This window comes from Pseudopipra pipra, chromosome 6, assembly GCF_036250125.1.
Source record: "Pseudopipra pipra isolate bDixPip1 chromosome 6, bDixPip1.hap1, whole genome shotgun sequence".
In the NCBI taxonomy this organism is placed as follows: domain Eukaryota; kingdom Metazoa; phylum Chordata; class Aves; order Passeriformes; family Pipridae; genus Pseudopipra; species Pseudopipra pipra.
This window is the reverse complement of record NC_087554.1, coordinates 24,703,400-24,721,397: the sequence shown is the minus strand read 5'-3', so window position 1 is coordinate 24,721,397 and position 17,998 is coordinate 24,703,400. Positions and strand designations below refer to the sequence as shown.

Sequence of the window (17,998 nt, the reverse complement as noted above, 5' to 3'; positions counted from 1 at the left end):
GAACAGGATATCTTGAGTCCTGTTAAACATTCGCAAGTGTCTTTTCAGCTCACCAGAAGACCTCACAAGGTGTCCTCATGTTGCTAGACTAAACAGTGATAGCAAAGGAGAGGAGGTGATAAACAACCTAAGTTTAAGGCTTTTCACCAAAATAAAAACCAAAAATTAAAATAACAGAATTGGTAAATGGGAACGATTTTGGAGGGGAAAAGAGGAACAGGAAGGTAAAAATATTTCAAAATTCATTTCATCTATTCTAAGCGTCTTCAGACATTTTTCATGAGAAAATTCCAGGGAATTCATGTCTCTATATTTTTTCCCAGGAAAAACCTGGGCAAGTTCTTTCAATTTCCCCTCTAACTGGTCCTTTAATGCATACAGAGGTAGTAATGACAGGTGATATACAAATAATATAAAGGTTATTCTTCATATTTAAGTCCACCTTGAAATATGTATTTTTGTTAGGAGGTGATTTTGAGACAGTTTTGGGTAACATGAGCTCCTAGAAACATTACAGGATAACTTGTAAATCTTTTGTCAATTGTTGCAATTTCATTTTTAAATTAAATAATTAAAAGAAAACACTAGGTCTAAGATGCAGGCATCTTAGTTTAGGTCGTGTTAGGTTAGATTAGCTTTGCTTTGCTTCTCAACAGTTAAGTGTAAAAGCTTGACAGAGAATTCTAAAGATGAACGTTGAGATTTCTTTTGCGATCTCCATTGTGTGGACTTCTGACATCTGGAAATGGGTGTCTTAACCACAGCAAATGTATTCCTCAGCTTAATATGAATTAATAGCTTCAAATAATTGGGCATAATGCTGGTAGAGAAATCTTATAGTGTTAAGATAGGCTAATTTCCATGGACCTCATTCATGAAAGTTGTAGGTGGGACTGGAAATACTGATGAAATCAGAATTGCTTAGGAAATGCAGTACCTGGTTCCTTGACCTTGAGTTCAAATTTGACCTTGGAACTTCCAGCTATTACAGCATATGTCACATCATCTTCTTTTCCTACATTATTGATTGTCAGTGAATGCTTGTTTCCTTCTGTCTTGATGACATATTTCTCACTCTCAGTAATTTCTGTGCCAGCTCGCTGCCATTTCACCTTGATGCCAGATTTTTCTGTCTCTGCTTCAAACACAGCTGTGCTTCCGGCTGTCACCTCTGTTGTCTTTGGCTTCTTGGTAAATGCAGAAACTAAAAAAAGAGAGATGGCTCACTAAAATCTGTTTTGCAATTGTGGCATATCTGGTGTAGTCAGCTGTTGTGGCTGCAGCAGCTGTCTCCTTTCTCTTCCATCTGCCCATGCAAGATATAAATTACAACACTTTCCACAGAGAAGTTGTGGAATTGTCTTTGAGTTTACTGAGTTTGGTCTCTAACTGAGATGCCATATCTTCTCGATATTGTTATCAAATAAAGTGGAATGGATAGATAACTCACCTCATGGTCTGTCTTTATCTTTCTTTCCCCCCATAATGAGCTCTGATTTTTCATAAGTGAATGTTTTGATCTGTGACAAGAAGGTGTGATATGTAGTCTCATATATATCGAGCTCTATACATTAATTTGCCATGCAGTTTTATATAGAAATATTAATTTTGTCCTAATGCATACTTAGTACAATTTTTAAAGAGGATCAGGATCTGTTCCTCAACAACACTGTAGTTTGTGTATGAACATGTGTCCTACTATACCACAACAAATTAATGGTTCATCTTTAGTCCTTCTGTTTTGACTAATCAAGGCTTTAGTGGAAAGGGATCCACATTCCTATGATGACCCCTGTAATTTAGTCCCAGCTAAAATAATATCAATTGTTGTTTGCATTCAAAAGTTCACTTCAGCATTAAAAGTTGAAGTACTCACCTATGTGGCACTCTACAACAACTGGTTTTCTAATTATTTACAAGATGGATTAAAATAGTTCCTCAGTGTGTCAAGAAACACTTATAAGAATTAATGAAGTTATTAATATATGGGGTGAACAAGCATAAACCAAATGATGTTTTGGTTTTGATATAATCAAAGTAGCACAGCAGACAGGAAATTTTAAAGCAACCAATGTGTCATGATTTTGATCCATGAGTATGCTAATCCTTCTCAAGATTAGAATTTTAGTAAGGTAACTTATTTTACTAATTTCTTTACTTTGATTTATTTATTTATTTAGTTATATTTCTCAATCTTTATTTTTATATAACAGTGCTTTTATAAAATATTAATAATTTCATCATGTATAATTTTATCTGTAACTGCTGTGCAAATTTTCTATAGCTCTCCTACTCTGGCAGCAACAAAAATCCTTCCAAAGGCCACAACAATGGTTATAATTAGCTTTGGACCTTTGATTCTGCTTTATAAAAATGAAAGGAACATGACATGAAAATATTTTAAATGAAAAAGTTCCTAACCACCACTATTCAAAACTGGTTTGTCCTGAGAACTGCACTTCTGCCTGCTTTTACCAGAAACACATTGCCCATTTGGCACTCTCACTTCAATGTTTGGCTTCTACCCAGATTAGATATATGCCTCTGAGTTCCATATGCCTATCCCATACTCTAAACACTCTTCTATATGACCACCACCATCAGGCTGTGAAAAACCCAATGACTGTGACACCTCTTGTGTGATGTTGTGGAATGACTTGCAGCTCTTGTGCCCGTCAGGCACTGACAGATCTCAGGCACTGTGACATGTTTATCCAGACTCCAGTTGAACATGCACTTAGGAGCCACAGGGCTGGGACACCTGATGACCAAGTAGCCTGTGTCCTCTACCACCCATTTTTGTTAGCTCTCTGGTTCCTGATTTAGTCTAACCCAGCCTGCACAAATGAGAAAAAAATGACATTAGTACTAACATACTACAGCAATTCTAGAGAGAGAGCAGAGATGCACATGAGTTAACAGTACTGATGAAGACAGGAATTATTGAAGGGAAGGAGAGTGATAGATGCTCTGTGTGTGTACATTTAGTGGGGAAGGAATTGGAATTACTGTGTGGAGTTAAGGTGGGGAGAGAAGAGGAACGTGAAGCTAATAAAAGAAAATGAGGTTAGGGCCACTTTGTTCTAACCTATTTTTCAACACTTCACTTATACCTCAGGCCTTCCTAATAACTTCTAGCTTCCATAATGCAAACACACTCACATAACTTCTAATGTAAACCAGCAAATTTTTACCCCAGGAGGAAGAGGAAACAGATTGCATGTGGTCTGCAGTTATCTTGCCAAAACTTTTCAAGGGCTAATGCTGCATCTACCAGAACTTGCATCCTCTAAAAGTCTTGTAACACCTGAAGACATACACATCAGCCATACAACTATATATGTTATGTGAGTTACATTTTTACTGGATAGTAATAAAAAGCTCTATTTGAATGTCCATGATCAGATAACATTTTCAAATTCTATTAATAGGTCTTTCGGTCAAGAGGATGAAAAAATGTAAAATATATTTGCTTTTGGCCAAAATAAACTAGAAATAATTTAAGTTCCAAAACTAATTTTCTTTAATTTACACCTAAATGAAATCATAAAACTACTATTCTGCCTTCATGCGGCTGCCATTTATTAAATCTTCATACTAACAGGTTCATACTTTCTCCCTTACTTTTTGACCAGCTTTGAAGCAATCCCCTTCTAACATCCACTGTCAAACTTGTTTTCTATTCTGCTTCAAATCTTTTTCAAACTCTCCTAGGCAAAAACCTAGAAATGGCTAAGCTACTACCCAGGTTTCTGTCTATTGTACTAATAATTATTTCCTTTACACTCTTGTTGAACTATCTTTCTATTTACTGGGCTTTTATCTTGCAAGTGTTTTGAGGTAGAGACTGTTTTCTGTTGTCTTTGTACTGCATCAAATAATTAGTAAGTGCTGTTTTGTTTCTAATTAATTTTAGAAGCTAGAAGAGCAATTATCTCATTATTGTCAGAAAAAGCAGAGATAAGGTGTATATTAAAATAATGTTTAAATAACTGGAATACTTTAATTTCCTAGCCACATCATCTAAATAATTTGGCTTGTTGAGAATCACAAGTATTAGCTGAAAATTTATGCCTAAAATAATGGAATTTCAAAATATGTGTGAAGTATGTGAAATGAAAGCAAGGAAGAAGTGTGGATTCCACAAGTCTTTTTAACTAGACAGAGTGATAGAGGGCAGTCATTCTTTTGTGGGTTTTGTTGTTGTAGTTTTTAGTTCGTTTGGGGTTTTTTTTGTGTCATCCTCGTTTTCAGAATGGTGTCTCTGACTTCAGTTCTTCATCAATCATTATTTGTGATACTTAGAGGGAGGAGAGGGAAATAAGAACTTCAGCAGAATGTGTGTTAGATAAGATTTTCAAATGATATTTCTGCCTTTCTGAAATAAAAACTGTTAAAGGTATAAATGCTTGAGGAGAATCTAATGTATCTGGTTGAATGCAGATCCTACAAACTCGAGCAGAAATTTGTGATGAGTGAAGTTAGACAAAATAGTCACAGGTTTCTCCCGAAAGCTGAGTTATCTTACTGCACTTTTTGTGTGTTTGGTGGTAAAATATGTATTGGCCAACATATTTAATTAATATTAAGTAATATTAGCTTTTGGAATTCTTTAATTTGTTAAGGCTTCATGTTGAAAATTGATCTTTGCTTACACTTGGCATCTAGTTTTCCTTCTATACCGTTTGCTGTTCCATTGAGTTAAAAGGCAAACTGAGCATAAGCAGACTTCAGTAATGGAGCTTGTAAATTCCTTTCTGAGGAACTATATAAAGATGCTGCTCATTCCTCACTCAGAACCTAAGTGGCTTCTTGCAATTACAAGCTTAATCATTCTGTGATCCAAAAGCTATTGAACGACTCAATCTTATCATTCCTTGCCTACTTCAACAGCTGAGATTGCAAATTCCTGCAACATGAGCAACAGGCAAGGAATAGTTTCACTAATCAGTCACCTCTCTCTCTATGCATACATCATACTTTCTGCAAACTGGGGATAATAATGTTCAGCTTGGTTTGAATCTTAACTTACAAAAAAGGAAAATAGGTCTATATGAATTTAGGGTTTTCTACATTCCTATGGTGCATAGAAGTTCATTATAATGGAGCAGTACTTTGCTGTGCTAGGTGCTTGTAAATGTAAAAGAATGATCTTGTATTCAAAGTAAATTTCTACAGTTTGCTTTTCATTATGCAACACTGATTATTATGAAAACCTCTGTGTACTTACAAGCCAGGGTATTTATAAATACTTGATGAAATTTCCTAATCTGAACTGCAAAATCTAGACTCCTCAGCCTACAAAATATGTGAATAAAAGTTGCCTGATTTTCAAAGAAGGTGAGTAATACAGACTTCTCCTTTTCCAGATATAGTAATACACACATTTCCCATTAAGTCCCATTTATCTACTAAATTTGGTACTTAAAAAGTCAGCTGTTTCCTCTTAATGTCATAAATTATTGTTAGGGAAATGGTTGGGACTTTTTTTAACCTTTCTGAATTTTCACTACAAAAAAAAAGAACAAAATTTTCCAAAAAGTGAGCCTTTGAACAAAAATTAACCATGAAATCTTTAAATCAAAGGAGAAGAACATAAAGTTTCAGCAACAGAATCCTGCAAAAAGTGAAGTTTTTCAAATTTGATTGACTGGTCTAACATTAAACTCTTACAGGTCTTCTAAATCCTGTTGCTCTTGGGGATTGTACAGATTTTCTGGAATGCTAGGGCAGTTCTTTTGTCATTCTGTAAATAAATAGGGCAGTGCCTTATCCTGAAGTATTTTAGTTGGACAGTTTAAAGTGAAAGAAGGTCTGTTGGAAAATCTATTCCACCATTTTAAGTTTAATGATTTATTAATTGGTGTTTTTTTTGGTTTTGGTTTTTTTTTTTAATGTTAATAGGTCTGTCAAAAAAACCAGATACAGGCAGAACATCTGTGATCACTCTCTGATGTGCAGAATATTCCTTTGCCTATACACCAGTGCCCAAATTTTGGTAATACAGACTAGGGACTTTGGGCTCTTCAGTGTTCTAACTGCACAGTGTGTGAGAGGCAAGAATCATAATTTATCCAAGTATGAAATGCCCAATGGTTATTCGGCCCTCCTGAGATAGTGCTCAACATTATCTCATCTTGAAATGGCTTGAACTATATAAACAACATGAAATAGAAAAACAAAGGGATTAGTGTCTCCCGGGAGACTGAGAAGATCCTCTCTAGAAGTCACAGGGCATGTGACTGGTTCTGTCTCGGTCAGAGTGGGTAACAAGAGCTTTTCCTCCCCCTGCTGTGATAATCCCAGTGTTTGGTCTGGTTTGTTCCTAAGAACTGTGTAGGACTAGTGATGTTAGACACCTGTTAGATTTCTATGGAGAAATAAGCTGGAATAGAATTTCTCTTCACCATTCGCCTGCGAAGGTGGGCATCATCACAACAGAGACATTGCCCCTCAACCACAGAGAATGAAAATGTTAATTTAAAGGCAGTTAAGCAACTAGAAATTAGAAGTCACAGTGCCTAGGTGATCACACAGTCAAATTTTGCCTACTCTGTTGTATTTCTTTTTGCCTCCATTCACAACCATTAAACTCATTTCAATAAAGAATAAAAATCGTGTGACTTTCAAATCAGAACATGACATGAATGTCTAATTTATGGGGTAATTACATAACCTTTACATCTTATATTTTCAAGGTTTTGTCTACAATTTCAAGATCTAGTATATATTTCTTTTTTTATATATACAAATCTACTTCCATCTGCTTCCAGAAATTGCAGCCTTATGAATATGAAATGGTGTTATAGTTGTAATGAAATTAGTGACACCACTGTTGCTTCAGGATTATCATACAGAGGGAACACAGAAAATCTTATTGGAGTTAATCATGCTTTAGTGCTTTGTAGTCTGTAATGGCAGAGATGGGCTATCTCTGGCAGTGGCTGATAACAAACACTTTGGTCAAATGAAGGTTTTTCTTAAGTTCTTCTTTCGTTGTGGTGACCAGAGGGGATTTTCTCACTGACCAACCTAAGAGGAGACTGATGCCTCCTCAGGCCTTTGCAAAGCACAAAGACCTTTATTAGTAAGTCTCTACAGCTGATATTGACTAACTCTGGAAACTGCACATTATTAAGAACATTTGCACTTTGTACTGTACATTCAGGTAGTGGTGATTCTGGGTATGCACTGGCATCAGCGAAGTGAAAGCTCTAAAGTGAAGAATCCCAAATTTGTACAGTTTTCTCCTGCTCTCTGTGTTGAATATGTGCACACTTTACAATCGATCATAACTTCAGCTTTTGGCAACTTTTTTTCCCAAACTTACTTGTGGACACAAAGTGTTCCTGAGCCATCTTCCTTTGCAGGTGTCCTGAAGCTAAAATCTCCCTACCTTTGCTTCCCAGGCTCTCTTTGTTCTTCTCAAAAAACCAGACTCATTGCACCTTGCACCCCATCTTAGGCCTCCTCTATGTGGGCAGCATCTGAGTGATTCCTTATTTGTAGATTTTAAATTACAACATTCATAAATCTGAAATATTTTCTTGATATTTTTCTCTGTGGCTCTACGACCTTGGCTTTCTGAGAAGGGCTAGTTGTCTTCTGGCTCAAGGGGAAAGGATGGAGTAGGGTGAGGGAAAAGAAATTGCATATATTCTTCACGATACAATCTTGTCTTTTTTCCTAGAGCTCTATTGTCACTGGCTGGAAGAATGAGAAAGAATAAGCTCTCAACCAGGTACTGTTTGCTTTCATTTTCACAGAGATTTCACTAACAATAAACCCCAAAATAAAAGCAGGAGAGGCTTGTACTGTTTAACTGTCCAAGAGAGAGACTACAAGCTTTTTTTTTTTTTTTTTTCTGGAGTCCTAAAGGTTACTAGGAAAGGAAATGAGAAATTAAAAGAAACTGAGAACTAAACACATTTCACCTCTAATTTTTCCTCATCCAAAGTCTCTTGAGAAAATTTTGTGGCTGAGGGTTGACAAACCAGTCTCTGATTTCTCTGCAAGATCACTCAATATCTCTTATATTTATAATTGTAAAAAATGCAATTTTTTTCCTTTCTATTTTCTTTTCCACTGTGGCATCTCATTTCTCTAGAATGCATAATCTACTCACACTTTTTCTGTCAAGCTATTCTTAGGTTTTGTCTGTCAGTTATGATTCTTACCTGTTTTCTTTACAGGCTCTGGCATCTTCACTTTGTTTCTGACGAAGCTCCCAGTTGTATCTAGAAAGCAGAGTCTGAGTTAAACAGGAATGTGACTGCAGGGCTTTTGAAACTCCCTAAAGAAACAGTTGATGGAAGCCTCCATCCTGCTCCTCCCCCTTGATCTCCCACTGTTGTCAACTACAGCACCTTATCAACAGCAGAACACACTTGACAGGCTACATCAGCTGGGATAAATATAGCCAAGTTCCAGGAGCCAGAGAGCTCAAGCCACCCAAGACTGGCTACCACTGATCTGTTGGTATAAACCAGAGCACAATATGATGTTGCACATGCGTACAGTACACTTTCTAGCTTCAGGCATGTATTGCATTAGAAATTCCTACACTGCTGTGTTTATAGCACATTCAGGAAACTAGATCTCATAGTTAAATCTTCTGTATGCTAGTTCTTACCTTAAGTGTGTATCTTCTTGCATTCTTGCTACCTATTTAAATCTTTGTTATTGTTATAATTATGTCAGAACTGAACAGTCCCTCAGAGAGTGTTTTTCTTGTCTCTTTTTCTCCTCTTCTACCAGAGACCATATTTGTAGAACTAAATGTGAACCTGCAGGAAAGAATTTTCTTTTGCAGAGACACTTATGCATTACTGACATTTGCAGTCACAAGTAGAAAGCATGACACTACTTAAATAGTTTCAGTCCGCCCTTCCCATCCACCCACTAGATCCACAGCATACATTTCTTGATAACTAGTGAATTTTTTATTTCTTCTTTTAAGTATAATTTAAAAAATAGCTCCAGGGTTCTCTTTCACACCTCTAGAAGTTTTAATTTTTGCTTAATTATATAGAAAAGGTCTGGGAGAAAACCTCACTAGAAAATTATTCTAGGATGGCCATTTCATGCTCCAGTCATTGCTTTTTATTTATTCATACACTTAGCATATGTCAAAATAGTAACTGTGGACAATCATTCTTTTATTGAGTTGATGGTATATCCATTTTGAGTTTTAAGCTTTACCAGAGAAATTCTGTAGGCCAAATATTTAGCATATTTTAGCCAGCACAAGTATTGAAAAAAATAATTTCTAAAAAAGGTTGTGGTATTCATTTTTTCCAGTTTTACTATCCTGTAAAAACCTCAATCTAAAGGATTTCTTCTTTTGACAGGGAGCTCAGAATGGACCAGTGTGCATGCAGCTCATCAGTCACCGTGCTTTATGTCTGTCATTCACGTCTGACTCTCTGGGTAGGCTGATAGGACAAATGTGAACATGTGAGAATGACTGCTGACACCTCTCCTGATTCTGGGTCAAATAGTTCCTCCCCTTCACTTAGAGGAATTTTTTATGATGAATGAGGAAGATGGGCAGGATGTCTCCTATGTATATTTTCCGTTGCCTCTGTTTCTAGTGGAGTACAAGTTATCATGTTATGTTTTTGACCTACTATACTGCGCCTGAGGCATTTTACTGGGAGTCGGAAAATTTCAGCTATTTGTTTTGTCTTGAAGCCGTTTAAAGAGCTTGGGTCTCACAGTGTGAAAAAATCTGTCACTTGACTAGTGAAGATAGCTATTCCTTTCTTAATTGTTTCTCTGTATTATAGATATGCCATTAACTCCCTCTTCTCTTCAAACTTGATCGCCAACACACCACTGTGCTGGAACTGCACACAGACCTCTTCTAGGAAGAAAGCTGTCTGCATGCGGCCTTAGAAAACAGAGGCCACGGGAGGCAGAGCTATCATGGAGAAATAAATAAATACCTCTTTAGATTATTCAGAGGTGAACTGTGATCAGAACCACACTTTTTTCTCAGCTTAGTTGTCCTTGACATAGTGTTTACAAAGCAATAATGTTTACAAAGAAATATTGTTTTAAAACAAATAATGTTTAAAAAGAAAATTAGTGACTAGAAGTCACGCAGTATTTAAAACATGAAACTCTTGTAATTGTGATCAGTAACCTTCCTCAGGAATCATTTTACCTAGAAAATTTAGTTGCACTACTTCATCCTTTCTCCCTCCCCCATTAGCAAATAATTATTTTACTGAAAGCTTATATGGTGCTTTCTGAAGTTCTTGATTTGACAAAGTACACAGTATGCCAAGAAGTTATGTTAGATTTGTATTCAAAACAATGTTCAGTTCTGAAGTTTTTTTGCGGTTAGCACCATAGGCCTTTATTACTGTTAAATAAAATGGTGTAAGTGGAAATAAACTCATTTTTAAGTGTTTAAAAGTATATTTATATACAAACTCTTTAAAATGCAGACTTGTAGTATTTATCATACACGCCAAGCCTTTATTTGTTCTCTGCGAGTGTCCAACAGGAGGTGTTTCAAAGCACAAACTGGGACTCTTGGAATAATTAAACATAGAGTAATGCGTATCTAACAGAGAACTCATTCTTAATGCCAATAGATATTGGCTTAAGTACATCTTAAATATTTCTTCAAATTTCTTGGAATGCTCAATGTTATTGATTCACCTAAATATTCATTTCCCTCTATAATGACATTAACTCCTTGGAATCAATAGTGTAATTCCAATAGTGGTGATTCCACTGTCGAAATGCAGATATTAAAAATAGGAATTCTACTGTTGATTCTGAATTTTTCATCTTCTAATTTTAATATTCTCTTATTCTGGAAGAAGTGCTGAGGCCTGAATCTCCAGATGAACCTTCAAACCTAATGTTATATTTAGCCAAAATTCTGTATAATCCTTAGTAAAATATGTAATACTACACCTGTGTAAAAATGTAAGCTTGCTAGTAAGATATGTGGGTATTCGCTTATTAATGAAGATTTGTATCTGTTCATTAATGAGATATGAATATGTCTATCTTTTGGCATTTAGAGACTGGTCAAGGCCATGGAAGTAGATGGCTGGTCTTGTTTGACAGTAGATAGTCCAAACTGATTCCCTTGATTTTCCTCTGAGCCTTGGTCAGGCTCTGGGTGAAATCCAAGGAGAGAAGATAACCAGATATTTTCTTCACTAAATAGTGATGTAAATTTATTTTTTTACCAATATAAATGCTGAGCCCTTTTCACAGCGAAGATGGAAGCCTCACCTACGAGTGGAAGCACTGCGTAGGATTTCCCAGTTACCGGGAGTGGTTCTCTGACCCTTGGTGGTCATCAGGGACTCCCCAACTTATGTGCGGGTCTGGATGATGATCACGGTAATGTATTAAAGGGGTAACTAGTGATGTATCTTTCTTAATCACTATAGATACTCTTAGTAGTAATTAATAGGTGCATTACTAAGCTTATCCTTCTATAATTCTTTGCTTCTTTTGAAATTCTTTGCTGTTTTGCACTACAGTAAATTTATACGCTTATTCTTTTAAGTTGGTACCTGTGCTCCTTGTGCTGATCCTCATCTCCCGGCAAAACAGAGAACAGAATCTGCCATTCAGTGTCTGAATGTTGTTTTTTTTCTATACTTTTGTTACAGTTCCTCCAATTTTTTTGGACAAAAAATACAGTTGTGTATTTACAGAATAATTTACTCTGATGCAGGGAAATGATCCTCTTTAGTAATAACTTTGCAGCTTTTGTGATTTTAAATGTTATTTAAAGTAACATTTTAAATATATCTCCATGTTCAAGGTAGGGCAAAAAGAATGTTTTCTCTGCTATTACACTTAAGGTTACCAGGTGGCAGCATTGTTGAAATAGTAAACTTTTTCTGGCATTTTCTATATTTATTTATTTATTTCACAACTTGAAATAACTGAACTGCTATGCAAATGAAATACATAATTGCAATGGCTACACTGTCCCAAAATAGATGTGTAGTAGATTTTGATAACTATTTACAAATGCACTGCAACACAAGATAATTTTTTAGAAAGTATGTTAAGTTCCATCCTCTATTCAAATGAAACTGGTGTTCATGAACAGTGAAGCAACATGTAATACATGTCTCTGGGCCTGTGCTAAAATAATGAGGGAGAGGGAAAAGGATGTCCTTGCTTGTTAGAATTATCTTACAAGTCTGAAATTATTCTTCTGCTCTTCAGACAGTGGCTTTCATCACGTAATTCAAAGTCAAGTTAAAAAATGACAGTAATAGGTGGCCTGCAGTGACAGGCTGTGTGATTTTGGATAGTTGCAGCATGGCTTATGCAAAGAAACCCAAGGATTATTTATGACCAAAGTTAACAACATCTCCTTCTAATAAGACTATCCAATTTCCTATTAAAAGGTTATGTATTTAGGTTGTTGCAACTTTGTTCAAATGTAACTATCCAGGAACAAAATCTATATATTGCTTTTCTACTTTGGGCTGGTAATTTCTGTCATGTCATTTAATTTCTTGTTTCTATCTCTGTTCATTTGTCTCTCTGTCTCTTTGTTTGGTTTTGTTTTGTGAAAATACCATCTCCTCCATGATTCAACAGTTTCTGAGGACAAGGCAGCATAATTAACTCTGAGCTCTAGCAACTGCAGATTTGCTGGTGTTAATGGTGGGACACCTGAGGTGGCTCAGTGCAGAGCACAGGCCCAGCAGGACTCATTCACTCAACTGCTCGTAGAACCATAAAATAATAGAATATCCTGAGCTGGAAGAGATCCACAAGGATCATTAAGTTCAACTCCTGGCCCTTCACAGGACAATCCCAGGAGTCACACTATGGGCCTGAGAATGTTGTTCAAACCTTTCTTGAACTCTGACAGGCTTAGTGCTGTGACCACTTCCCTGGGGAGCCTGTTCCAGTGACCAACCAACGTCTGGGTGAAGAAACTGTTCCTGATATCCAGCCTAAAGCTCACTTAAGACTGTTTCCTTTGAGCTTTTGAATCACAGAACTCTGGTGTGTATAGTGCAAAGGCACTTGGCCTTAGTGACAGAACTTGAGTTCACAAAGACTTAAGAAATTTGAGTGCTGATTCTGCTTGTATGAACTTTCCTCTACACAACCATTTTGTATCCCTACCCTTTGCACTCCATATTTGAGTTCTTTCTGGGCATTTGACAGCAACTTTCTTTCATTTCAGGGGTGTGCTTTTAACTGGCTTTATGATAACCAACCTTAGTTGCTCCATATTCTAGACTATAGAAAAAACCTGCAGTCTGCATATGCTCAGTGAGAACTTTCAAGATTTTATCATCTGAAGAAGTTTTGATTCTGTCAGTCTGGTCCAGTGAATGTATCAGCAGACCTTTGTATGCATTTATCTCTGGGCTACTGTGGGACTTGGACTGAATCCATACGCTTGAACTAAGAGCAAATGGCATATATGTCCTGTGCTCCAAACAACATCTCCCTCAGGTACATCAAAAAGGAAGGGGCAGCTTGTGGGGGGCAAATAATTGGACCTTCAGAGAGAGAAGGGATCACCCCGAGTTGAGTGGGACAAGGAAATGAATATATGTGATTGAAGGGCATGGATTGGCAGGAGAAAAATTGAGGCTAGACGTTATGGAAAGGGTTTGAAATAGATCCTCAAAGGACAAGAATATTAGATGGAGAGCTGGGATAGAAACAGCGGGGAGGGAAGAGACTTAGGACTCAGTAGGTGATAAGACAGAAACTGTAAGAGGATCCGAGATGGGAAAACTATAAATGGCTGAACAAATGCATTGGAACTGAGAACCATTAGCATAAAGAAAAGCTGAGCAGAGGCACAAGTGAGAAAAGTGGGCCTGACAGGAAGAAATAAGACTGGCTGGGCAAAAGTTCAAAATGGACATTGAGGATAAAGGGTCTGGGATCTACTAAATATGGAGGTATCTGGTGGCTGAGTGTAGATATAGAGAAAAGCTGAACAAAATGCTCAGAATGGATAGTTTGGACTGGCTGATGAAGGGAAAGTACAGTGTTGGCGAGTTGGAAAAAACTGGAAGAGGGAATGTCTAAAGAAGACATCTAGAATTATGTTTCTGAAAGCAGACACTCAAACCTCAGAATATTAGCTAGTTAAATCTAAAAAACCCCAAACTGATTTGTATACACAAATGCCCAGCTCAGCACCCAAACATTCTTAACTTTGCATAAGGCAGAGGAATCAAAGCATTCTGCACAAAGGCACTAGTCGTCAAAGGGCTTCTCATATCAAGAGCACTACTGCTTACTGCTGGGAAGTTAAAACAGAAGCTCAGAGGGAGCCCTTAAAGCACAGAAACTGCATTCCTTCCTACCACAAAGCCGCTTCCCCAATCCTTTGCATAACCTTGGTCTCCCCAGCACCTCCTCCCTCCCTTCTTTCTCCTCCACCACCTCCTGCTAAACCTTATCTGCTCTACCACATCCTCATTCTCCTCCTGTCCATAGACTGCTCTGCTCATTCTCACGTACTGCTTTGGCTCCCCAATAGTAAAAAGTAACACTGTGGGGAACTAAAGCCATGAAGAAGGAGGATGTGGCTGTATGAGTGGAGAGAATGGAAAGAAACACAGAATATAGAGAAAGTTGCCCTGAGAAACCTGATCTAATTGGGCTGCTTTGGGTAGGGGGTTGGATGATGTGACCTCCAAAGGTCCCTTCCAACCTAGGTTGCTCTGTGATCCTGCATCTCATGAGAGGCATTGGGCTAAGGCAGACACAGATGAGTTATAAGTGAGAAAATGAGAAAGAATATCTGCAACCTAGTGATGTTTTCATGTTCTTTGGAAGAAATTCACATTCTCCAGCTCTTGGAATAGGACTCTGATAATTTCGGTTATATACAGACCTCCTTAATACCACAGGCTCAACTAAGCCAACTGAATTGCAACATGCAAATTTGTTAAAGAGGAAAGGTAAAGCTTGGTGAAGTTTTAGTAACTGTTACAGTTGGTTTTAAGAGCAAAGCTCTTTGTCTACTTGCCTGTAGTATATCAGTAGGTTCATTACAGTAGCTTTTTTATTACAAGTGTACATTTTCAGTGTTTTAGGTATGTGGGTATGCAAAATTATGTAAATCTGATTTGAGTATTGCTTAGAACAAGGAAATGTAGTGAGATAGCAAGTTCCACAAAAAATAAATTAGAAATAAATGCAAATTTTGGAATTGGTACCCACAGTCTGTGCCATCATATTCTTTTCATTTTAAATACACAAGAGTGGGATTTCCATTGAGAAAATACTCTTCTGGACATTCTCAAAGAAAAAATGCTTATTTTATTGTCACCAGTAATAAAGTTTCTGCTATGAATTTACAATGAGCAGTTAGAGTACAAGCAAAATTTAGAGAAATGGTATAAATAGACTGAATTGAACTGTCATGTGATATATCTACTAGTTATGAAGTTGGCACTATAGTTTGAACTAAGCTCAATGATTATGAAGTGAATTTTTTTGTGCAGAGATTCAAATGAGGGAGAAAAAAAAAAAGAAATGGAAGAAAGATGAAGAAATCAAGTGATACAAAGAGAAAAAAATTACTGAGGCAGGTTTACTGAGGAAAAGAAACCTGCAAAATACAGACTGTAAGCCCTGTTGTAATAACAAGTGAAGACAAATACAGATTATAAGACTCTGTCAGTGTATGGATTTTGAAATGGGGTTATAGAGATACAGTTTCATGAAGCAGGAGACAAAAAAACCCCAGTAGATATATTAGGGATGTACATATGTATTTTTCAGGAAGTTTGAAGAATTTGATAAATGTAGGCTGTCAGATAAAAACAAATAATAGCACCTTTTCGCTGCATTTCTCTCTGATGTAGGTGTGTAATTGCTCAGATCTAGAAATGTCTAAAACTCTCTTTGACTGAGTAGAATTAAAAAATATATGCTATCACTGTAAATTATTACAAGCAGATTATCCCTCAATATAGTAAGTGCAATTTTTCTACCACCTACACCTCTGATGTGTCGCTGGAAGGACTCTAAAATATTTTACAATCAGCATTTTGGATTTAGGTCAGCAATAGTTCTCTGATGAATCTCTCCACAAAAATTGATTAGAAACCACTCAGCAGCTAATAAAGGTGGTTTTTAAAGCAGGCTACAAAGGTCATATATAAGTTGAATGTCCAGCTGTAGTATGAATACTTTCTTTGAAAGAGGATTGATGATCTCCAACAGCAGTGGGCTGCAAAATGTTCCAATGAACTTACGCTAAGCATGGGTGATCTCTCCAGATAATGACCTGACTGACCTTTTTCCAGCGTGTCTGCCAGTCTGGTACAGTACCACCTTCAGAGAAAATGGAATGCTTGCTCCTCTGGAATTTTGCAGAACCTGTGATTTTGTCACATTAATTACAGTATTTTGTCTAAAACAGCCAAAGAACTTCTGCTTGCATGTGGAACTGAACGGTGATAATTAAGCTTGATTAGACAGCCTGTCATCCGGAATAGTTGGATTGTATGGGATACAAACAGTACTTTGGCAGAAATGCATCATCATTTGGTCTCCTTCACAGCTGCAACACATGATTATTCACTCTTTATGCCACAGATGAAAAATCTAACCAGAAACAGATGGGGAGTAAATATTTTTAGAAACAGTATTTCAGAGCATTGACAAGAGGAAGAGAAAAAGTTTCCAACTTTGGAAATAACAAAAATTTTAAACCTGCTTGTTAAAGTATATTAATAGAATTTTTAAAAAGTTTTAATTATAAATAATACTGCCCCTCGAAATATTTTTCTCAGATTCTTCCATTTATACATTACTTGTGGTCAAAAGCAGTATGAAATGCAAACTCTTTAATTCAAGTACAAGTAGATGCTCTAAATTAACATTTTATATTAATACACAGTGCTCAAATAGCTCATTTAAAAGTTCTTGTTGTTTCTGTCTGAATGCTTATTTTAATTTTGTATTATTTATCCAGCATCTAATTGGTTTTTATGCAAGACTTACTAAGAAAATGGAAAAGTAGTTGTCATTGATCTTAGAAAGCTTTTGATAAGCTTGAAATTGCTTTTGTGATGTCCTAAGCATCTCCACAATTAACTCACTATTTGACTCTTTCCAGTTACCACAGTTTTCCTGCAAGAGGAAATGATCCTTCTCCTCCAAATTATAGCGTCAGAGAAGGATCAGTTCTGCTTTTCAAGCTATGTTTGTGATAAAGATATTTTTATGAAGAGAGGAATTATTACTCTAGTTTTCTTGAATATCTGCAAGTCTGATGAGTGCAAATGTCTTTTATTTCTTTCTAATTCCAAGTCAGTGGTGGAGAATCATCAATACCAAGCAGAAAAGTCCTGAGTTTCTAGTTCAGCATTGAAGAAACCCATATTATGTCAGTGCTGAGTGTTGTTCTAGTCTTCTGAGAGCTGCCTTCAGTGTCTTCAGCTTCCATCCTAAAATTGCAATATGGATGCAGATGTGGTTTATAGGAGGTAAATTTTTCCAGTGGAATTTTAGAAACAAAATATCTTCTTAATTTGTTTCATAGATTTGACTTATCTTAACCCTAGATGAATGAAAAATATTTGACTAGGAGAGTATACATGATCCTCCAGTAATTAAAAGTTGAATTGCAAGATTTTTTATAAGTATGAAAGGTAATTTCTATTTGTCATTCTTGTCTTGGATAGAGAAAGTTCTGAAGCCCTTACTTGCTTTTAACTCTCAGTTAATTTTTTTGTTGACTGACATATTTATCATGTTCATGAACTGGGAAGTAGCACATTGTGATGTTTTTTAAGCAGGAACTTCTTCCTGTTTGGCTCCAAGGAGACATTTAGCCCAATGCTGTCACCAGACTTTTCACTTCCACAGTGAGATTGTTAGTGTAGATAACACTGACTATGTTTAGATATAGTTTTGAGAACTCAGGTCTGTAAAAAGCTCATCACTGCCAACGATTTTTGGTTTCAGTGAGGAGCAAGCTCTGAAAAATTTCAAGCTAATTAGTTAGGTT

The 17,998-nt window shown here is 36.5% G+C and overlaps 1 protein-coding gene across 1 annotated transcript in view; it reads right to left on the bottom strand.

The window, feature by feature from the left end:
• MYBPC3 (myosin binding protein C3) overlaps positions 1-8,327 on the bottom strand; it is a 61,012-nt gene extending 52,685 nt beyond the window's left edge. The window contains exons 1-2 of the mRNA XM_064657881.1: positions 8,178-8,327; positions 938-1,204 (exon numbers count right to left, since the gene is read on the bottom strand). Coding sequence (XP_064513951.1) covers positions 938-1,204; positions 8,178-8,202 — 292 coding nt within the window. The 5' untranslated portion in view covers positions 8,203-8,327. The remainder of the gene's footprint in view (positions 1-937; positions 1,205-8,177) is intronic.
• Positions 8,328-17,998: the final 9,671 nt, after the last annotated feature.